This window comes from Talpa occidentalis, unplaced genomic scaffold (assembly GCF_014898055.3).
Source record: "Talpa occidentalis isolate TD23 unplaced genomic scaffold, MPIMG_talOcc4v2.1, whole genome shotgun sequence".
Taxonomy (NCBI): Eukaryota; Metazoa; Chordata; class Mammalia; order Eulipotyphla; family Talpidae; genus Talpa; species Talpa occidentalis.
The window spans coordinates 139,001,475-139,025,242 of NW_026555331.1; the positions used below are offsets into that span (position 1 = coordinate 139,001,475).

At 41.0% G+C, this 23,768-nt stretch overlaps 1 protein-coding gene across 5 annotated transcripts in view; it reads right to left on the reverse strand.

The window, feature by feature from the left end:
• The window catches only part of UBE2H (ubiquitin conjugating enzyme E2 H), a 98,957-nt gene extending 83,845 nt beyond the window's left edge, over positions 1-15,112 (reverse strand). For 2 of the 5 annotated variants that reach the window (XM_037513099.2, XM_037513092.2), the window contains exon 1: positions 14,669-14,811. In XM_037513099.2, the coding sequence (XP_037368996.1) occupies positions 14,669-14,721 (53 nt within the window). In that variant the 5' untranslated portion in view covers positions 14,722-14,811. Of the gene's footprint in view, positions 1-13,687; positions 14,475-14,668; positions 14,817-15,043 lie in introns of those variants that run through there. The other 3 variants (XM_054692665.1, XM_054692659.1, XM_037513112.2) reach the window with 3 other exon arrangements.
• Positions 15,113-23,768: the final 8,656 nt, after the last annotated feature.

Sequence of the window (23,768 nt, forward strand, 5' to 3'; positions counted from 1 at the left end):
AAACAAATACTTCTGAGTTGTAGATCACGCACAAAAAAACCCCAAGTGTCCCCAGGAATGAACAAATTCTGAATGATCCTCTATTATCTCAAACTGAAGAATTTACTACCATTATATGTGTAAATAGCAAGATGGTTGCCATTAATATTTCATTTTTAACCTTTCTCCTCATTGACTTGACCTTTTTAGCCTAGGAACCAAATGGGTCTGGTCAAATTTTAGTATGTATTACTTTTCCAGAGATCTTTTACCCAATAACCAAAACATATAATCTCTCAAGAAAATAATGTGTTGCATAAACCTTAAGACTTTCATCATACAAAAATCAGTGTTACTCCTAAGGAGAAAGGAAAAAAATGGCCAAAAAAGCAGCCCAAAACTGTCAAAGTAAACCAGTTTCCTCACAGGACAACTGTTCAATTGCTTAGAAAACTGAAGTCGAGAAAAAGTGCGGTTAATTCAGTTAACCTTCCAGGAATAATTGTATTTCTGGTTAAAACTGCCAACAACAATTATATCAAGATTTTCAAGAAATTACTAGAAGAGTTGCTAATAGGGAAAAAATATCAAAATGATAGAAAATACACTCATTTAAGATAGAATAAAATGTTTCTATGGGCCAAAATATTGAGCCTTTGCTAGAATTAGCAGCTAAGAATATATTCTTCTCTTACATGTTAATTATATAACTAGTTACTAAGAAGAATATATACAGAATGTAAATGCCTTTTATCACTAACCCACTCCCAAGTGCTCTTTTCTAATCTGAAACTCTTTTAAGATTATCAAGATTCTTGGGTTACAAAAGCTTTTAACTAGTACCTTTGCAACTCACCCTAAGTCTGTCTTCATTTTCACATGTTATTATAGACCTAAAAACAGCCAAATGTACAAAGCTAAATTTGCCATGCAAATTCCAAAATAAACAAATCCACCAAATCTGTGTGCTCCTAGACCACATCCTCATGTATTTACATCTCATTTTCATTTCCAAAAAGGCAAGTAGCTATTTATACTTCATTCAAAATCAAATTGAACTCTGTACAAAAGCTAAAAACAGTTAAGTTTAATACACGGGTACATTATGATCAAAAGTCAAAAAATGATTACTCCCTCTAGGAGGTGAAAGCTAATTCCTCCAGCCCCCTTGAGTGTCAGCTATAGTGACTAGCTTTCCCAAAAAGAGTCAGAAAGGAAAAATAACTTTACAGTGGAGAAGCCTGGTAAGCACCAGTTTAGTCAAATGGGCCAAGGTTAACATCATGAGCACACAGAAAGCCACCACCACCAGCATATGATGTGATGAGAAGGGGCACTTCGCCTCTACGGTTTCGCTCCTAAAACCCACAATAGGTTTGGCCAAATTATAAGACCTCACTATCATGAGGTTTAATCATGAGGAACATTCTGAAAAAAATGGTAACTTAACCAGTATACTCTGAAACTATCAAGGTTCCATTGATCTGAGGCATCCGGAGAGGGAGGAGGAGAGCACAATGGACCGTGGTGGAAGAGGACTACAGTGCCGTGGTGGTGGGAGTGCTACACTACCACACCTGAAGGGAGAAATCCTACACTGTCAAAATATTAACAAGGATGTAAAACAATGATATTTCTTTAAAAAAAATTTTTTTTAAACAAAAACTGTCAAAATCACGTAAAACAAGGAAAGAGTGAGAAACTGTCATTGACAGGAATAAATACTAAGGTGACATAATTACTAAATGTAATACAGTGTACCCTGGATTGAATCCTGGAACAGGATTTCCTGGGGAAAAGTGCTAAAATCTGAATAAAGTCTGTAGTTATAGGAATGTACCAATATTGGTTTCTTAGTTTTGACAAATCTGTCAGGGTAATATAAAATAACATTGGGAGTAATTAGAAATGAGTGAAGCAGAAGAACTCTGTTCTATCTTTACATCTTTTCTGTAAATCTGAAATTAAGTTTATCAAAAAAAGTAAAAATATTTTTTTACTTTTAAAAACATTAAGGCAAATACGACAGAAAATGAGAAGGGCTGTTTGCATTCTAACCCTTCTTTTATGAAAGTAATTCCCACTTCTGACAAATAAAGCATCTAAAGTTTTTATACATACTTAGCTATCTGGAGACTAATTAAAATTACTGCCACACAAAGTGCACCTGACCTACTACAGACACTAAAAAATATTTAAGTTATCCGGAGAATATTAAAAGACAAAGTTGAAATATTTAAATGCTTAAGTACTAAACTGTCACACACTCTGATGGGATCCTATCTTGGCTTTGAGTATATTTTCTTACTCAAATATATTCCCATCCTCCAATATACTTCTTCATATGTATATAATCTAAATATAATCTAGATTATATTCACATTATAAAAATATAATAAAATAAAAACACAATCTAAATATATAAGGACTTAAAAGGTATAGCATGCTGCCACACTATCCTGATAAAAACCTCCATAAATCAGGCAATCTGATGGGGTTTATTTTTTAAATTATTGACAGGACATATACAATTCAAATATCTCAAGAATACAAAATTCAATGCTATTTTATGTATTATGTACACAAATATCAGAACATTTATATTAAAACCTATTAATTCATTTTAATTTTTTCTTTATGACTCACATTCCTAAATAGGATTAACTGAGCCATTTGGCTATAATGTTTTAATTTTATTTTTCACATAACCAATGTGACTACTAAGTAGTAAAACTGATTTTAAAAATCACAGATGAGGGCCTCCCTGGTGGCGCATGGGGTTAAGCACAGCACTGTGTAGCTATCCACAGCCTCTGCAGCACAAGTTTGATCCCCAGCTGGCCAGGGAGCTATCCATATGGCACATCAGACCTCTCCTGTCTTGCCTACTGCTCCCCTCAGCAGTATATTTCAGCAGTGTATTTCAGTCAGTCTGCCTATTCTGTTCCCCACTCTGTCTCTGGTGAATTCTCTCACTCCCCTGCAACTCTGGCCTGTACCCCAGTTCTTGTATGCATAAATAAATAAATCTTTAAAAAAAAATCACAGATGAAAAGCAGATTCATTTCTGAACTTTGGCTTCTATTTTTTCTATGAATAATAAAAACAAAGTTACCAGAGTTTACTCTCTTAATTTGAAGCCGCACAGTCAAAGCATTAGTATTTCTTAAACTGTTACAATGATATTGCCTCAAATGCAATTATTAATTTCATCAGTCCTTACCTTTAGAAAGTTTTAGAATACTATTTGCATTCTAGGTTTTCACCAAATAGAAAAACATGCTAAAATCAATGTAGTACCTACTGAAATTTAAATAATAAAATATTATCAGAGTTGACAACACTTAAAGAATGACATTTAAGAAATAAACAGCCAGAACTGACAGACAACAACCATTACATTTTATCCCATTCACTTATTAAACAATAAGCCCCGATCTGAAAGTACAAAAGTCATACACTGACTATAAAAAAACAAAATTCCTATTTCCCATTAAGCAAACAGAAAGATAAGACACATATTTTGAGTATATAGTCCAGCTCACCCCCAAAATGGACAATAAGCACAAGTACAATAGATGGTATCTGGGGCAGTAGTCATTCTTTGAATTACAAAATGCAAAGGGAAAAACTTAATCCTGAGAATAAGCCCCCACAGTGGCAGGGGAAGACTTCCATTTGCACTGCCTGAGGAAATCAGAAGAAATGGGTAGAGACCTCTAGACTGTCCAGCTTAAGGACTTAAAGAAAAGTCTCATGCAGCAGCTTCTGCATCTCAGAGACACTAACCAGGCTGTATAAAACCAGCTTAGCAAAATCAAATTCTTCAGAGGCAAGGAGAGTCCAGGACCTCTAAAGTATAATACAAAATCCAAATGCCAAGTTCCATTTTGTCAGGCTTTATTGAACAAAGGCAAACATAAGGTATAGCCTATTTTTACATTCAGAGGTTACACAGCAAAGCTGTAAACTACTATACATTTTCAGTGTAAGTACATACATCTGCCTTTGATAACTGCCAGCTGCACAAAGTGAAATAGGCCAGTAAACTCTGATTTTCAAGCTCCTGAAAGAAAGGACTTAGCTTCACTATTACTTTTTATTAAGTTTCAATATAAGATACTGTAAAGATCTGGAAATACCATCTCTCCAAAGATTTGTGTACTTTTCTATCAGTGAATTTAACTGGTGTTGCTCAATTTCGAGCAAGGAAGTAGTCAAAGCTAAGAACACTAATAGGAAAGAAACACACAGACTGAAAAAAGTAATAGATGAAAATGAAATGAAAGTCTTAATGAGACACCAAGTTTTCCTGATGTATCATAGAACATTTGCATGTTAGAAAACTCATAACTAAATCTCAAAGGAAAAGTCACACCATTATTTAAAGACAGACAGAATCTGGTACCTAACAATTCTAACCTGAGAGCTTGCAGAAAGAAAAAAAACAAAGAGTTCGCAAAATCATGAATGACTCAAACAAGATACATTCAAATATATGTCATTTGATAATCAAAGACAGCATTCAAGGCTGCCTTTCTTTACTGCTAAGAGAAATGGGCAGCAATCCAGAGAACAAGGGTAAAAACACATTCAAAGGCCTACTTCCTCTCTTTCTTCCACCCATAAAACAAATTTGACTTAAAAGTATTTTGCTTTTTTTTTTTTTAAGTCTCTAAGGATACAAATGAATAGAGGCAAAATACAGGTTTTTTTTTTTTTTTTTTAATTCATTATGAAGATGGGGGCTGTGGTGAGTTCAATGAATTACTGGTCAAGTTAACAAATGCTAATAATGACAAATAATGTCGCCAAGATTGGTGCTTTTTCCCTCAAGCCACCTGATAATTGTTATCAAACACATTTTACGGTCTACCTTTTAGTACACCTATTTAAGTATACTTTAAAGTAACATTATAATCAGTCATAAAGTTAAGATAAATAGCTAAAACTGCAGAAAATACAAGGATTTAAAATGCATTTCCTTCCTGCTTTCATCCACGAGTGGAAAGCTAATTTGTAATAAAAATCTACAAAGCCCTGGTGGCACAAGGGATTAAGTCACAGCACTATGAAGCTATCCACAGCCACTGCAGCACAGAGTTCAACCCTGGCCAAGGACCTAAGCCACATGGCGCAGCAAACCTCTCCTATATCGCCCATGGCTCCCCTCAGCAGTGTATTTCAATGTACCTGTTTTGTTCCCCACTCTGTCTCTGGTGAATCCTCTCACCCCCACAGCTCTGGCCTATACCCCAGTTCTTGTTTGCATAAATAAATCTTTAAAAAAAACAAAAAAACAAAAAAACCCTAAGCTGTCCAAGAGCTACATTATGGGATACTATCATTATGGGGCCTTAGTTTGGATTAGTGATCTGACCAAGTACAAATTCACAGTTGTGGTACCAAAAGTTCATATGAAGGTGACCAATTCTTAATGAAAAAAGTAAATTCAATTCCCTTCTTTGGAGTAAATTAAAAAAGGGTTATACAGGTTCAGATTTTGTTGCCACAGAGGCTATTTGCAGATTTTAGATAAACAGATTAGCAAGAGTACAACATTTAGGATTCTATAAGACCATAAAACAATATATCTAACTATATTACACCTGATGATCTCTACAAGAACAATTCTGACCAAATCAACCTTCTACAGATAAACACTATAAAGGAAGTCTGCCTGAATTTTTTCATTCATCAACTTTTCAAAAACTGTCTTTGCAATATAAAGTCAACTGATTGAAAAGCAAGAGCCAGATAACCAAAGTTATATTGGCACCACCTGGACAAAACAAGAAGTTATTTTCACTAAGCTGACTAGTAACCCAATTGCTTTGTAGGCAACATGAACCAGCACACTGTCTAATTTTCTATTTATAGTATCTCAACAATTTTATAATGCAAGAAACCTTGAAAATGTGTATTGATATAGATTAAAAAACTGCCTTTTATTAAAAAGAAAATCCTTAATACACATTAATAAAAATTTCAGAAGTAGGGAATAGCTCTTACATAATGACTTCTCTTAAAGTGATTTAAAAATTAGAAACCAGGCAACATATACACCATGGAATATTACTCAGCATTCAAAAAAGATAAACACATGCAATTTGCAGCAACATGGATGGCGCTGGAAGGGATCATGCTCAGCGAAATAAGCCAGAAAGAAAAAGAAAAATACCGGATGGTCTCACTCATAGCAGGAATCTAGAAAACTTAAATAAGGGACCAGAAAAAAGAACAACTATAATAAAGAAAATATCAAAATCGACAAAAAACTATGAACCAGAGACACTCTCTGGCGGGTTGGGGGTGGGGAAAGGAGGGCTTGGGGTCAAAATAAGGGGGTTGTAATTGTATGGGGAATATAAAAAATAAAATTTAAATAAAAAAAATTAGAAACCAGGCAGTTGAAGGGCCTCCTTGGTGGCGCAACGGGTTAAGTCTCAGCACTATGAAGCAATCCACAGCTACTGCAGCAGAGAGCTCCATCCCCAGCCAGGCAGATGACCCTGGCATAGCTGACCTCTCCTGTCTCGCCCGCTGCTCCCCTCAGCAGTGTATTTCAGTCAATCTGCCTGTTCTGCTCCCCACTCTGTCTCTGGTGAATCTTCTCCCCCACCCCCACGCACCTCTGGCCTACACCCCAGCTCTTGTATGGAGAAATAAATCTTTAAAAAAAAGAAAAAGAAAGAAACCAGGCAGTTGAACAAAGGACATAAAGATCCCACTCTCAATTAAACAAACAATATTCGAAATCCAAAACTATGGTTCCTCCAAGTGCTACAGTCCAGATACCTTTTGGGAGCCCAAGGACAGACCCACCAGACATGCCAATCTTCCTTAGGATGCAAAGTCCAGCTAAGCCTTTCCCCTTCACAAGGGTTTCCGACTCCTGCCTGACGTCTCTGCCAGGCCAGGTCAAAAGATCAGCAGCACCTATTCAAACCACCTACCTAATGCCCTAGATACCAAAAAAGCAGGTGAACTCAAAAAGAATCCTTCAGGAGCACATAGCTGCCCCATGGGGCTTCTCACCTGGCTCTTGAGGATTTGGGTTCCGTCGGGCAGGTACCACCACAAGCACCAGACTGCAACCTTTCCCAAGAATGTAGTGAGGTACAGAGAAGAAACTACAGTAATCATAGTACCTGCCCTTAAAAATATAACCATTCGCAAATGCTATGCCCAAGCTGAGAATCACTAATGAAAAAACAGCTTCTCAAAGTACACACTGACTTTTCTACATTACACTTGAATTACACTTTAGCAATCTGAAAATGCAGTTTCATGTACATGCTCAGAATACCTACCATCCCTGTGTCTGATTTCTGAGCCAAAGTGTACCCACCGAATACTGTCATTGATTCCAAACTGGACTAGACATAAGCCAACTTGTCTCTTCTCTTGTAAGACAAGTTAACAGTTCCAGTTATTAGTAATAAGAAGTTAATTTTTACACAACATCCATATAAATACCTATATATTAATTCAAATGTTTTTATAAAATTCTTTATCGAAAGAATATGATACTACCTGCTATTACAAAGCAACATCTAAATTTTTATTATGGCACTATCTATTAACTAACCTATCAAACAACTCATATAGGATGCCAAAAAGTGAAAACAAAAGCCCCATCATTTTAATAATTTTAAAAGATTCCTAAACACATATTAAAGGATACCCTGCTCTCAGAACCTGTTTCCAGTTCTACCACTCAATTCCCTTTACCAAAAGTTAGTCCATATAAAAACTGAAGATATTATTCAGACCTCAACAGTCATATGTAAATATTTGTAAACTGTAAAACATAACTGGAGGTGCTAAGTAAAACTGTATATTAAAAAAAATTCTTTTCAATAATTTACAAAAAGGTGACCATCAACAAAAACAGGCTTACCACCTTTTCAAAAAGGTAGCCTTACTAAAAAATGCAAAAACTGAAGTCATTTATAATGGTAATTTCTGAAGTACCATTTCAAAGGATCACAAAACAACAAATACTGCACGATGAAAATTTAATTCACTAATTCTGAATGGGGGAGAGGTAAGACCAGCTATAAAACCAGATTTCACAGGTTAGAAATCAGTGCTTTAGGATCATGCTATTTAAAGGGATTCCTTAAAATATATAATTGAAACAGCAGTTTAATGTCACTATCTAATTGTGTATAAAACACAGACCATCATAAGTAAAAGTTAAACTCAAGACAGTTGTTAAAGAGTTAAGCAATACCTACCACATGATCCAGCTATAGAAAAGAAAGCATTAATCCATATTCATAGCAACTGTATTTGTAATAGCTTGAAATTGAAAATAACCCATATGCCCATAAAGAAGTGAATGCATAAACAAAGTGTGGTACATCTATACATTGAAATACCACTCAGCAATAAAAAGGGAAGAACTACAAGGTAACAACATGCGTGAACTGCAAAATATGATGGAAGAATCTACACAAAGAGAAAACATGATTCCATTTTACATAAAATTCTAGAAAATGCAAAATAATCTATAGTGACAGATCAGATAAATGGTTATTAGGGAGAGAAAATTACCTAGGGGCACCCAAAACTTGGGAAAAATGAATATATTCATTGTCTTGATTGTGGTAATATGCTTCATGGTTGACTATTAATCAAAACTTACCAAAATTTATCACTAGATATGCAGAGTTATGTCAATTATGCCCCAATAAAAGAAAAAAGAAAAAAATTCAAGATAACCAAACTATCCTTGAGCTCTGCCCAGTCAGATCTACCTGCTCATGTATATAATATATTGAAATCTACCAACTCAAGGTAGGCACTGGGAGAAATAACAGTGTCCCTATTTTGAGGATCACCATTATCACATACACACAAAAAGAAAGTTTAAGCAAAGAAATCAGAACTCATTTTTAATGCTATGCCAGGCTAACTGCTTCAAATGCTAAAATCACACCAACTAAAACATAAGAGAACAAAAAGAAAGCACACTGAATGTGGGGCTCCAAGATGTTTAAATGTTTTGATTCAAATGTTTACCTTCTTTGATCTAGAATTGAATTTCTAGAAAATCAAAAAATATAGGGAGGCAAAGCCTCATGCACAAAGATGTTAATTTCAATCTTGTAGAAAAATTGTAAAGAATTAAATCAATGGCACATTACGTAGTAATGTAATGGTAAGACTACATAAACTATTCATTATGCCTGGTATTTCTAACTGGAAAAATAGTTGCAAAAACATTAAGCAAAAACAGGGCACATCAGTATGATCAACAGTTGAAAATAACATATTCTGAAGGGAATGAAACACTGACAGAAAAACACTATATTGTCAACATTTGAAGATAGTGGTTTTTAAATGCTGATATCTGAACCAACAACAAAGCATCATGGGGACCTTGTTAGAAATGCAAGTTCTCAAGTGCTCACTGCAGAACTACTGAACTGGACAATTCCAGGTGTGGGACCCAACAATCTGTCTTAACAAACCCTCCAGTTAATTAAGATCACACTAAAGTTTGAGAACCACCATTTAAAAGATAGGACTATGAGTGATTTCCCCCCTCCTTTTTATGTTATATTTTACTTGATTACCGCATTACTTTTATGATTTTTTTATTAAATTATTTTAGTAAAATGTACACACTGTGGATCTACACTGAAAAGCCATTACGCTATAAGCACTTCTGCAGGTCTGTCATGCGTGCCTAAAAGTCCAATGATTCTTGAAGCCAACAAATCAAATAAGATTGAACAAGATACTAAAATTTAAAATTATATACATGTACACACAAATAAACTCAGTTCAAGTTGCTGGGGAAATTGCACAACACTAGAAAACCAACAAATCCAGGTTTTTCTAATACAATCACACAAACAGGGTAAGAGATTTTTATAGGTCACATCTGCAAAAGATTTTTTCCCCTAAACACTGAATTTTTAGGCTTGTGTGTAATTTACTAGAACTACACTGCAGGAATCAGAAGTCCTGAAGCTGTGAATGCTGACTCATGAAGGTTCCAGCTTGACCAAAATAAGTACCAGCAGGTTATATTTGTCACCAAAATCCAGGCAGAGAAAACAAACTCAACACTGGGAATTGCCAAAGCTTTAACTTTTAGCTTGAAGCCCATAAAACTGTCCCACCTGCCATCTCACAGCTGCCTAAAGCAGAGGCCACAGGAAGTAAAAGGCAAACTACAGGTTCCCAATTGACACTGGAGCTAGTTAAAAGATTACAGAATTGTCTACACTTTGAGCACAAATTAGAGTAACAAAGACTACTAAAGGATAGAATAACTGCTGATTAACAGAAAAATACTGAAGTTAAAAACAAATGGCTACACATTTTAATGTTTGTTTAACTTTTTTTAACATCTTTTAAGTAATAAAAATATAGATCCCATCACACAAAATTCACTGTTTATTCCTTGAAAAGTCAATTCTAAAAATACAAATTATTCAAAAAGCAAGGTGACACATATAGTGATGACCTGCTATAAACACAGCTGTCCATTGGGGTTTTTTAATTACTGTTTAACTAATTACATAATTCAGTGCCCACCCACACTTTTTCACTAATCCCCCCAGCAACGAGCACCAACCCTGTCAAAAATGGGGTGCGCAAATGTTTGAGGGAATGAACTTGTTACAGAAATTTCTGAAACCATAAAGTAGGGCCTCGGGATTCAATGAAATCCACTAATGTTAATGAATTTCGAAGATGATACTGACCCTTACTGTATCACTCGAAGCTTCTATAGGGTGAGCAAACATTTCCACCACACTTTCCAATACCTGCGTGAGCTAAAGTGGCATATCTTGTTTTAAGTTACCACATCTCTCTGAAAAGGGGATCTATGAAAACTCTTGGTTTTATAAACAATTAGAGCACATACCAAGCCCCATTAGGTCAGATCCACTTTTCTGATTGAACCTTCGTTATTTCTGAACATTTACTGTACTCTACCAGGGCAGGTTTTCCTGCCCTCCTTTCACCCCTTGAAAAATACACTTGATCCTGTAACACCACTCACAAGGCCTCCCCAGCCCCTGCTTCTTTTGTATATAAACACACTCGGGTCACACACTCCATCAGCTGTTTGGGAGCCCCGCCCCTCCTCCTTTTCCGGGTAGTAACAGAGCAGCCAATGAGCTGTGAGGAGCTGTGCCTGCGGCCTTTTGCCTGCAAACGCTTTTCCAAAACAAGCAGCTCCAGCCTTCGGCAGGGGCCACTGGTTCACAGATAAAAGGATCACCAGGCTGTGCAACAGGGTGAGACGAGTAACCCCCACCAACAAGGAAACCCGTGTAATCTGAGCTGTTTGTTCCTCCACCGGGGAGAACTTAAACCGATATTCCTTTAGGGCAAATCACGCTTTAAGGTCACCAGAGTCCCAGTTCTCAGACAATCTAAATAATCAGGCAGGTTTGAGATGGAAACCTCAAAGACTGCCAAGCTGGGAACGGCACAGTATCACCAATCTACCTGACTCTGCAAACAAACGGCCATACAATTTCACGACTAGTCCACAGGATCTGGACTAACTGCAAGTTTTTTATTGGGACACATTCCTACAGGGCCCAAAAGTCACGTAAATCAGCATCTAGGCTCCTGGAGAGGTTTGCACAACCCTCAGCAAAGGCTCAGAAGAGAAACAATGAATGAGTCAGAGTTTCAGAACATAATCGCCCAGCAGATTATTAAGTGCAATGGTGCAAAACACTCACTCCCTGCATAACTTGGGAGTCAGCTCTCCTCCTACCAACCCGTCACAAAAGAAATCTTACCCACTCCAAACAACAACCACAGACGTGTCTCTGGAAGAACCTGGAGAGGTGGTGGAAGGCAGTGGCCAATTAGTTTACCCAGCCTCTTCTTCCCTACCCCCACACCGCTACTCTTGTACACACAGGTTCCCTGCCAGGCTATAAATCGTGGTGGCATAATGACACTCAGGAGATATCCAAAAATGGGCTGAAACAGGAGATTGCAATGAAATCAGCTATCGGCCTCCACACCAAAGATATCATCAAGGGGCACTGTGAGGCAAAAAGCAAGTACATTCCTTCAGACCTTTTCTACTTCCTCTCCACCATCTTTCATTTTCAACCTCCGGCACTTTCACACAATTGTACTCATTTTAGTAGTAGGTTGGGGAATTTTTCCTTATTTTTTTCCCTAAATATTCCTTGCTCTAAAACTGTTGGCTCCATTTGGGCCTACTGATTTGAATTCAACAGAGAAAGGAGGCCACAAAATCTCTCACTCCCCCCACCCCCGCACACACACACACACACACACACACACACACACAAAAGGAAATACGAAAATTTTAACTTCCAAACTATGTTAGACCAGAAAATAAACACGAAACAAAGGTAACCTATGGCTTTTAAATGCTGAGACTGGTGTCCTCCTATCTCAGAGAATAGGGTTTTAAATCGCCTTTGCTTTCTTTTGTCAGAAAGGAGGAAGGTGGGGAAAGAACAGAAGGCCAATGCATCTTTGCCTTTCTTCATCTTCTACTAAAAATAAGCTATGAAATAAGCCACTTAGGGGAAGGGGAAAAAAAAAAGACACCCTGCTGTTCTTTGTCTGTTTTCCTCTCCCTCTCCACCCCCCACACCCCGACTCCTAAATGCGGTAATCATTCTAGATGCCACAACTACTAAATGAACAAAAGGCACTGTATGGAAAAGGCATCAGGTCAAGTTAGGCCTCACCCTTTATTCTAAATCTTCTGAAAATATGTATGTATATAATTTGAGAGTCTGCCATTGATTAAAAACAGCTGGAATACTCTCTCCCACCCCCATCCCAATTAAACATTAGGTAGAAATTTGCATTAGGTGTGACAGTAACTCTCAATTCAAGATAAAAATAACTCAGGTTCTGCCACCATGTCATTTCCTAGTTTCTAAACAAAAATAAAACCCGAAACTGCTTTGTGTAAAATGTACACACAACCATAGTTACAAGTTTTCTTGCAACCTTATGAAAAGCCAACATTAATGCTATCATTCACACATTACAATCACAGCCACAAACAGCTCATAAAGAGTCAATTTCACTTGCGCCTAGACATATATCTGGTACAGAATATATGTACTTCATTACTTGCTCCTCTCTCTAATGCTTACTCCCACCTCCCAAAAATTCTAAACTTCAAATCCTGAAAGTTAGTTTATCTACTGGTCCAAATTTCTAAACACGTTTTACCGATTACGGAGAAAAAAACACCTACTTATTCCTGAAAAGATTATGGGAGGGAAAAAAATCCCTTGCCCAGGCAACTTCCCTCCCATCCCCCACTTCCAAGCCCAAATGCAAAAACTACTTTTTAAAAACTTCAGCGAATTCCATAACTGAATATTTGACAATAATCATCGATCTCTACAAAGAAGTAAAACAGCCAATCAAAACCAGTAATAAATAAAAGGAAGAAAGAAGGAATTCACCTGAAGAATCTAGCCAAACAACTTGAGTTATATAAACAAAACCCTGCAACAGGGGGAAATAGTGGGGGGATGGGGGTAAGAGAGAAAAAGCAGCAGAAGACAAGACTTTTTAACTGCGTTTCTCACACTACCACTACCACTCCCCACCCCAGCCCCCTTTCTCCACTCTCCCCAGGGATTTGTTCAGAACACAGGGCTCATTTCCACTTTGCCAGCCACCCCCCGCCCCCAAATTACCCCTCAAAAAATTTCACCACTAATGCAGGAATCTTCTGAATTTCTCTAGCTGGTCACGAAATAATCTCTCTGGACTCCAACCAAAAGCACAGCCTGAAGGACTCTTCTTACCAGTTACAGCTTTCCAAATGCTACCTCCAGAGTATATAAAGTTGGGGGAAGGGGGGTGGAAAATAAAGGGTGTCACCTGGCAAGAGGAGGGCAATTACTGTCCAAGAACTTACCCTCATAGAGGGAGTTTGCTTAAGTAGCTAGTACAGGAGCTATTTTGTTAAGGAGATCCTCTTTCTCTCCCTCCCCCCAGCTGTCATAGCCATAATATGGAGGAGGGTTGCTTGCTGGAGGGCCTGGGGGTCCTCACCACGCGCAACTATGGGTGGGATAGGCTTTGTCAGTGAAAAGAAAAACTGTGGGGTTGTCCTAGGGTACAGGAAGCTTAACAGGGGTCTCTGATTTAAACATTCAGAGTTCTTTATCACAAGCGGGGGCACTGAGCAGACTCCTCTCTTCCTAATATAGAAAGGAATTAGGGATAAAGGAGGTCACTTGAGTTACCCCAGTTCAAGCAGCATTGTGAGTGGAAGGCAAGGAGACAGACATCTCAAGAAAAGCATAAAGGCTTCACTGGGGAATTTCTGTCTCGACTCCCTAAATCTGGAGCCAGCAGGAAAGAGAGACCCCGAAGAGAGGTGGCTAGTCCTGCAAAAAAAAAGGTCGTTCTGGGAGTCCGAACATGGTGGGGAAAAGTCAGGGCATTGGGGGTGCAGAAAAAGAGAAGAACAACGCATATTTCGGGGTGCTACAGATAAAGGGGGCGCTGAGCAGGCTCTCGGCCCCTGGGAGGTGCCAAGGAGCCGCCGTAGGCACCGGGGGGGAAGGAGGGGTGCCTCGGACAGGGGAGCGGCGCGCCCCAGGGCCCCAGCTCGGGCTTCAGGGGGTGCCCCCGGCTTCCCCACCCCGACCCCCCACCCAGCCCGCACCCCCTCCACGAAGGATACAGCTTGACCACGTCCGTGTCCATCCGCCTCTTGCCCGGGCTGGGGGATGACATGGTGTCGCCGCTGCTTCCCCGTCGCCTGTGCCGCCGCCTCTCTCCCTCCTCGGCCCGTCTGTCACGGCCCCGGGCCCCGGCCCTGACGAGCCCGCGGCCGCGCCGGCTCCTCGGCGGAGGTGACAACACCCCCGCGGCCCGGCGGGCCCCGTCAGCCGCCGCCGCCCCCCGCACGGGGGAACACCGGGCACTGTCCGGCCGGGTGGGGGTGGGGACCCCGCAGCGCCCGGCTCGGGCTGCCCCTCTCCGGCCCCGGCGCTGCTCCGCGCCGCGCGCCGCCGCCTCCTGCCTGCGCTAGCTCGCCGCCTGCTCGCCCGCTCACCCGCTCGCCGGCTCCCTAGTAGCCTCCACGGCAAGCGGACGACTCCAGCCCCGTCGGCCTCTCTCCCCCAGCCTCGCTCTGGGCGCCGTGACGTCACCTCTGTGACGTCATCCGAGGGGCGGGCCCAGCCGGCGAAAGGGGCGGGGCGCCGCCGCCGCCGCGGCGTGGGCTTGCTCGGGGGGTTCTGGGAATTGTAGTTCGGCTTTCTCTGGCCCTCGCCGCCCTCTGCCCCCTCCCCCCAACTTCCCCACTCATTTCATCGCTCAACTGCCAGCGTCGTTATCATTATCATGAACGATAATAGGAAATAATGGCAATGTTATGACAGGCACGTATTTTAGGGGGATGAAATTCCTTCTCACATACACTGTTGAAAAAGCTGTTTATGGGATTTGGAGGAGACCAGGTGGCAATTACTCAGGCAGGCATCAAAACCTGGAAATTCCCACTCCAGCAGGTTCCCTGCACTCTGCTCCTTGGATAGAGAGGATTTGTTTGCAGGATATCAGATTATAGCTAGGCTGCCTTAGAGCTTGCAAACCAAGGTTCATTATCCTCCACTTGTATTGGTTAACTATTTCAAGGATTAGAGTTGAGGCCACAAGGTGGCAAGGCAGGAAGTAAGTTAGTGCTAACATTTTTCCTGTGTGGACTATGAGGTGATTTCAGAAAGTAAATGACTGATAGCAGCAGAAACACCCAGCTAGGTTGCCGTTCAGGTCAAAGATTATTCCACCCTACAAACTCCTACCCCAACCTTATATTCGCCATCATTCATACAATACATATTTATGGAGCGCCTACTGCATGTTAACCACTCTGGCATGAGGATAAGAACAACTTTGAATTTACACATCCTCCCCACGATAGTCTGTAGATCTGTGGTATCAGCCTCACCTGGGAACTTGTTAGAAATGCAGGCTAGAGCTTCACCTCAGACCTACCGAATTAGAATTTGCAGTTTAACAAGGTCCCCAGGTGATTCCACGCCCAGTGAAATTTGAGAGACACTGCTCTGCAAGGCACTCCAAAGGAAGAGCTACGAGGCACGGTGTCAACCAGGCAGAGGGGGCAGGAAAGAGTGTTCTAGGCAGCTCCTAAATCTCCATCACATTTTTGTTGCCAGCTATTTTCAAATTTTTTATCTATTCCTCTGCTCCCATGAATATACTTGTACTTTGTCATCTACGTGTTCTGAGTTAATCCCCTTATATAACGCCCCCCCATATACATACACATAGAGCAGCAATAATTAGCTAAAGTTGAAAGTTCTTTGGTCCTATAATTCTGTCCCTCAAAAAAGATCTACTATTTGTGTGTATGGTAAATATGATTGACAAAACTTACCATTTTCAAGTGCACAATTCAGTATCATTAAATACATTAACAGTGTTGTACAACCATATCGGGTAAATGAAGTTGATCAGGCTTTTTACGCCTTCGGCCTCTGTGGTTATCACCTGTGGCCTTGATCTTGTTGATGTAGAAGGCCTATGGGTGTGAGGTGCGCATGCCTGATTATGGACACCTGTGCATGACTATGCGTGCATGTGCAAGTATGCACACCTGTGCCTGGGAGGGAGGGGCTAAAAGGCGGTGTCATCCTGGGGGCAAGAGCTCAAGTTGCTGTTTCCCTGCTGGCTTGTTTTCCCTGCTTACCATTAAAACCTGTGAAAATGATCAAGGGCTCCAAAATTCTCTTTCAAATCACTAGAATTGACAGTGAACCCATCCAGCCTGGGATGGTTGCAGAACAAACCATCACTCCTATCCATTTCTAGAACTTTCTCATCATCCCAAACAGAAACTCTAAACCCATTAAACGGTAATGCCTAATTCATCCCCCTTCCCCTCAGTTCCGGCGGTAATCGTCTACTTTCTGAAAAAGGAGAGGTATTATAACTGCTTCTAAAAAGAAGCATTGCTCTTTCTTGTGGCAAATCTGTCAGAAGAACATAGCTGCATGAAGAGGTTTCTAACCCTGTTATTTGACTACTTTGTCAAAGGGAGACAAGAAAGGAGCCAAGAATTGTTGCGAGTCTGCTGGCGTTGCTGCGCCTGCTCTCCCAGCTTGACACCCACTCTCTATCACCTGAGTGACTCCCACCCCCCAGCTAAGATTGTCATTCTCCAGCTTTAGTACATTTCAGAATTACCTGGGGAGCTTGTTAAGCTCACTAATGTCCAGGCCCCACCCCTGGGGGGTTCTGATTCAGAAAGTCTGGGGTGGGGCTTGGATGTCCACATCTTTAACAATCTCCTCAGATGATTTCGATGTGGGCCAAAGTTTGAGAACCACTGCTTGAAGATTCCAATAGGCAGCAGCACATTCAAAACACCTGGCTGACCCCTCTGGGTGGGGTGCATCCGTAATGTAAATAAGGACGTTTCCTTCCAACTTGAGAGTTGAGCACCCAAAGGTGTTATTTCCAAAACAGACAGAACTGGTCAAGGATGGGGCACTTGAGAAAGAAGGGCATGGGATAGACCTAGAAATGTGCCTTGCTACTTTAATCTTCACAGATGCCATATCGCCATGATCTAAGTACTAAGCAGAAATAATCAGAAGCGTGTTTAATTTGAGAAACGTATTCCAGACAACACAGAAGAAGGCGAGGCTGCTCTGCCTAGAAATACAATGGCCTCTGAGCCATCACAGAAAAGCCATCACCCTTCCAAGGAAAGAGTCATGGAGTCTAGTATTTTAGCTATGGGTTACTTAGGACAAACCCGCCCCTCCTTATTCTTAATTATGCCTCAGTTAGTTGCATATATTCTCGTGAGCCTCAGTTTTCTCATCTGTAAAACATGGCTCATAATGCCCTACCCACTTAAATGGGTTAATAAGTGAATGGAAAAGGTGAATGGAAAAGCCCCTTACAAACTATAAATTGCTTTTCATAAAGGTAACATGAAGTGTTGATTATAAGTGTAATACGTGATTGATGGGGAGGTATGATGATATTATTGCTATCAATCCCCTGCCCCCACTTCTTAGACACTGTTGAGGACAGGTGCATTTGCTTGCTTGCTTGCTTGCTTGCTTGCTTGCTTGCTTGTTTTTTTTAAGATTTATTTATTTATGTATACAAGAGCTGGGGTGTAGGCCAGAGATGGGGGTGTGTGTGAGAGGATTCACCAGAGACAGAGTGGGGAGAACAGGCAGATCTACTGAAATACACTGCTGAGGGGAGCAGCGGGCAAGACAGGAGAGGTCTACTGTGCCATGTGGTTCACCTCCCTGGCTGGGCATGGGATTGGATAGAACTTGTGCTGCGGTGGCTACGGATAGCTTCATAGTGCTGAGACTTAACTCCTTGCATCACCAGGGAGGCCCTCATTTGCTTGTTTTAAAGATGCCGTGGAGTCAAGTTTACTCTTGGTGGTAAAGGTATGTTTACCTTTCTATGATGCATCTTTTGTCTATGAACATTTTGCCTTCTACTCCTTCAAAAATCTTCCCACCCCCATTCTAACTTCCTCCCCCTTGCTCCACTGCAAAATTCCCTTCCCCTTTCCGAAGCTTCAGTGGACTTGTGCCCCTGCCCTTGACCAGGTAGGCTCAAAGTGGGGCCAAACTAGGGCCAACCCTAGTTTGACTGATTTGGACTTACAAACTCTGGAACTCCCTCGAACAGAGGTAAGTTTGAACTCACCTTTCCCAGTGTTTCAGCTATTCAGAATGTCAATAATTTACTCTAAGACAACTCTGGGGCCTGGGAGTGTCTGTTTATGTGCACATGCATGCCAGTGCGCTGGAATGAGCCGTGTTCTGCCTTATCAGGTACAAGCAGGGGTGCTGGAGGGAACAGCTGTCTGACCCTGCCTGACTTGCCAGTGTTGCAATCTGAAAATGTATTTGGGGCCTGTTTATCTCTCTCCAGACAGGGCCAAGCTTGACCAAGGGAGCCTCCGATCTCAGGAGCAAATTCTCAAATGCAAGAAAATTAGTTTGGAGAGAATATAATGCCTTGGGCAATACACTAAATGGGAGTAAGATGAAACCCATCATTTAGTGGCAGTTAAGAGCCCAGCCCAGAAGGTACTCTACCTCTGAAGGTCCCCGTTAACCCGATAGCTCTAAAAACAAAGTGAAGTCATTGCTGTCCCCATCAAATATGAAAGTCCCCCAGATATGGCCTCCTGATGCCACTGGATCTTTTCATCAAGATATAGGTTTATTTTGAGCTGGCAACCTTGGCATCTGAAATCACAGGTCCAGACCCCTCTGGAGAGCAATCAGATCAGCAGTTTCTTCGCTGCTATGGAAATAAAAGCTTAAAACTCATTTCAAGTCATTTCCATGTAAACCTGTTACAATTTGTCCGCACTGAAGCAGTCAAGTCTGTGGGAGCTGAGGAAAATGCAGCCCTCACAGCAGCAAGGACAAGAAGATTTCATCTCCTACACTTGCTATCATTCCTGCAGATTCCTTTGCTTGCTATCTCTGGCAACAAACTCTCCAAGCAAATACCAGCACCCCCCTCCCAAAGCAGCATGAATCAGTGAGAACATGGAACTTAGAGCCAGATGATCCCTTCCAGCCCCAGGCCTGCAAACTATTACTGGTATAATTTGGACAAATAACCTAATCTCTGTGCCTCAGTTTATTCATCTGTAAAGTGGGATAATAGTGACGTCACTACCCTTGCTTAGATCAAATAGGAGATGTAAGTCTGAAGTGCTCATCACTGTAAGGTATCATCAGATCCTCTTGCATGTGTACACACACACACACACACACACAAAACACATGCACACACACATCTATACACACTTGCCCTCAAGGAAGGAGCAAATTTTAAAATAACTCACACCTACAGCTGGGTCAGTGCCCCGTTTGGAGCTCTTGTTTTGCCAGTCACAGCCTCCTGTGTTTCCTTTGGGGCTTCATCATCTCCTGATCTGGGAATGCTGGAAGTACCAGATCTCATGCAGGCTCTGTGCTTTAACGCCACCTATACTCAGGCTCCCTAAAGTACATTTCTGATTGGGGCCTTGCCCCTCAACTCCAGAAGCATAGAGAAATTCCCTCATGTCCAAAAAAACTCCCCTAACTCATCCTCACATAGTTTTCCCCATCTCGGTAAAGGGCAACTATTAAGTTAAAATATATGAAATTGCCACCTTTTAAGGTTAAAAACAGTCATTTATTGGCAGTTCCATTTGGTTTGACCTAAGCATCCTTCCAGTTGCTCAGGCCAGTCTTGAACTATGATCCTTGATCCCTCTCTTTTGCTAACACCCTACATCCAATCCATTGAGAAAGCCAGTTGACTCTACTATCTGATATCTAGAATCTTTTTCCCATTATCTCTAATGGGAGATTATCACCCTATGTCAAAGCCAAAGCTACCACAGAACGCCCAGGCCCCAAAGGTGCTGCTCCTACCCTTTTTCCTTACTCATGCCTTTCTAACTTTCTTGTTGTTCCTCAAATGCACCAAGTGTGCTCCTGCCTCAGGGCCTTTGCACTTGCCACTCTTTCTGCCTGAAACATTTTTCACTTAGATAGATACATGGTTTACTCCCTTATCTCCTCTGCAGAAATGCCACCTTCTCAGGAAAGCCTTCCTTACCATTTTTAAATAAGAAAGCATCTTATTTAAAAACTGCTATCCCTAGCAGCTGTTACCCTTCCCTGTTTTGCTTTTCACCCTAGAATTTACCACCATCTCACATATTATGCATTTATTGCATGTAACCATCTGTTTGTCTTCTCTCTCCACCAGAACATAACCTCCGTGAAGACAGGGATTTTGTTTAGTTCATTGCTATGCATCCAGTTCCTAGAACAGCATGCAGTGGATGGTAAGTGCTCAAATACTGAGTAAAAGGAAGAAAGAAGATGATAAGTGAAAAGGCAACAGAAGATTAACAGTGTAAAGCAGTCCTTTGGAAGTTCACAGTTTCTCCTAATGGTCTCCATAGAGAAGCAGGAATCCTTACACACTGAGTACCGACTCTGGTCTGATGCTGGGTGAGGTACATTCCTGACAACCTAACAACCTGGCAGGGCAAATGTTTTTTTATCTATTTTACAGACAAAGAGCCTCAGGTTTAGAGAAATTAAGTAACTTGCCCAAGATCACACTGCTAGTAAATGGTAGCATCAGGGTTCAAATCCAGGTTCCCTACTTTGAAGTGTGTGTCACTTGCTGACCATGTCTTCCTGGTTAGTGCAAATGAAAAATTCAATCTATTGACACCAATGAACCATGACCTTTTTTTTTTTTTTTTTTTTTGAGAACAGAAAAGGCAGATTTATTGAAATACACTGCCAAGTGAAGCAGCAGGCAAGACAGGAGAGGTCTATTGCCTGAACCATTATATTAAAGGCCCAACCCGTATGCCACCTCCTTCTTAACCATGAAGACCTCCAGGCCATACTAAACCCAAAGAGTGTTCCCCTGGAAAGGAAAAGTCTGTGTCTCCCCTACGGGATTCCCCATCTCAGCAAATGCACCTCCCTTAGGCCAGTTGCTCAGACTGTCTTGGAGTCATTATTGACTGTTTATTTCTCACCCCCAAACCCAGTTCATCAGTAGACTCCATGAGACCTTCTTCGACGTGTCTGCCAAACCTGGGCCTTTCTCCTCATGTCCATCACCTAATAATCTGAGACACCACCCTCGTCGCATTAAATTCTATTTATTGGCCTCTCTGCTTCTATGCAAGAGCCAGATGTTTTAAAAAGTAATTCAACCCAAGTCACTCCCCACTCATATAATACTGTGACTTGTCCTTAAAGTCAGCCTAAAATCTCAACTCTGTGGCCTGTGTGAGACTATGTGGTCTAGTTTTAAGTTACATTTTCAACCTCATTTCCTGCCTCCCTCACATCCCCTGAGCCACTCAAGGCTCTTGCGTCTCTGGACACACCAAGCTTGTTTCTACTTCAGGGCCTCTGAGCTGGCTATGCCTTCTTCCTGGAAGGCCTGTCCCCCCAGGTCCTCATGGCGCCCTCCTTTCTGTACTAAGGGCTCTAGTCAACTATCCTGTCTTCACTGAGGCCTATCCTGACCTCTCTGTTTTAAAAGGTACACCCTTTACTTTGCTCTAGTTTAGGTAATTATTTCAGATTTTTACTTTGGAAATGTTCAAATATGCTGAAAGTTGAGAACAATGTACTATGCCCACCCTCCAGAGTTAACAATTGTGTGTACTATGCCCACCCTCCAAATGCCCACCCTCCAGAGTTAACAATTGTTGTTTCCATATTTGTTTTTCCGGCTGGCATGTATGTGTGTTAGTATGCATACTTTGCTGTTCTGTTTTATTTTGGTTTTTGCTAAAGTGTCTGAAAATAAGTTTCAAATACTACAGCAATTCAGCCCTACCTACTTCAGCATTCCTTCCCTAAAAATAAGGACATCTTCCTTTATAGCTATATCATTATCACAAAAAGAAAATGATAGTAGTACCTAATATCACCCAAATCCCAGTCCACGTTAGTGTTAGTGTTCTTATTTGTTAGTTTTAACTTTTTTCAGCCAGAATGCATTAAAGAGTCACATAATGTATTTTTTTAAAGATTTATTTATTTATACATAGAAGAACTGGGGTACAGGCCAGAAGTGTGGGTGGTGAGAGGATTCACCAGAGACAGAGTAGGGAACAGACTAGGCAGATCAACTGAAGTGCACTGCTGAGGGAAGCAGCGGGCAAAACAGGAGAGGTCTGCTGCACCATGTGGGTTTCTCCCTGGTGTACCAGGGATCACTGGTGCTGCAGAAACTGCAGATAGCCTCACAGTGCGGTGCTTAACCCCTTTTGCCACCAGGGAGGTCCTGCATTAGCTCTTATTATATTCACCTCTTGATATTGTTTCACCTGATTCATTTGTACAAATATATGGTTGCAGAGATTTGGCTCACTGTTGAATCCTCAACATTCAGAACAGTGTCTGGCAGAGAGTTGGTGCTCAACAAATATATGTTGAATGAATGGCCAGAACTTTGCCCTCCACTACCCGTTTTGTCATCTGATCACTTTCAGAAGGCCGGACAGTACGGAGGTTATAATCAGGTGCTGATTGGCCATTTTATTGATAATTATTGAAGATGCATGATGGATAGCCTGAGTTTATTTTATTATTCTAATTTTGCATGTGTTTAAAATGTTCATTTTAGGCTTAAAAAAAAAAGAAATGAGACTATGGGGAAAGACTTTCTGTTTAAATCGTGGCTTAGCCCAAGTGTGTGACCTTGGGCTAGCTGCTTAACCTCTCTGTGTTTCAGTTTCCTTGCAAAATAGGGCTCACTCACTGTGGCCTGCTTGTCAGAATTAAATAAGTACTCAATAAATATTAATGATGATTATCTTTATTTATTTAAAGATTTCATAAATGCTTCATTTGACTTTTCCAAGTAGCCAGAGAACAGTCGGTAATTGCATCTTATATTTATGGTTCTTTTGGGCCTCTGTCCTTCTGTATCCCTCCGTCACCCCCACTCCATCCCTGTGCTGTGTGCACAATAAGCAGCTAATAAATGCTTTTGAGTGACTAACTGAAATGTGCTTATACATGAATGTTATTAAGTAGCATTATTTATAACACCAAGAATGGAGACAGTCCAAATGTCTGGCATGTCAACTAAAGTTCAATAAAAGCATTTAAAACAAAAAATCCTACTCTTTCTCGTTGCTCTGCATCACAGCAAGAGCAAACTTTGACCTAAATGTTCCCCTCTTTTATTGTCTCCCCTCCTCTTCCCTGTCCTTC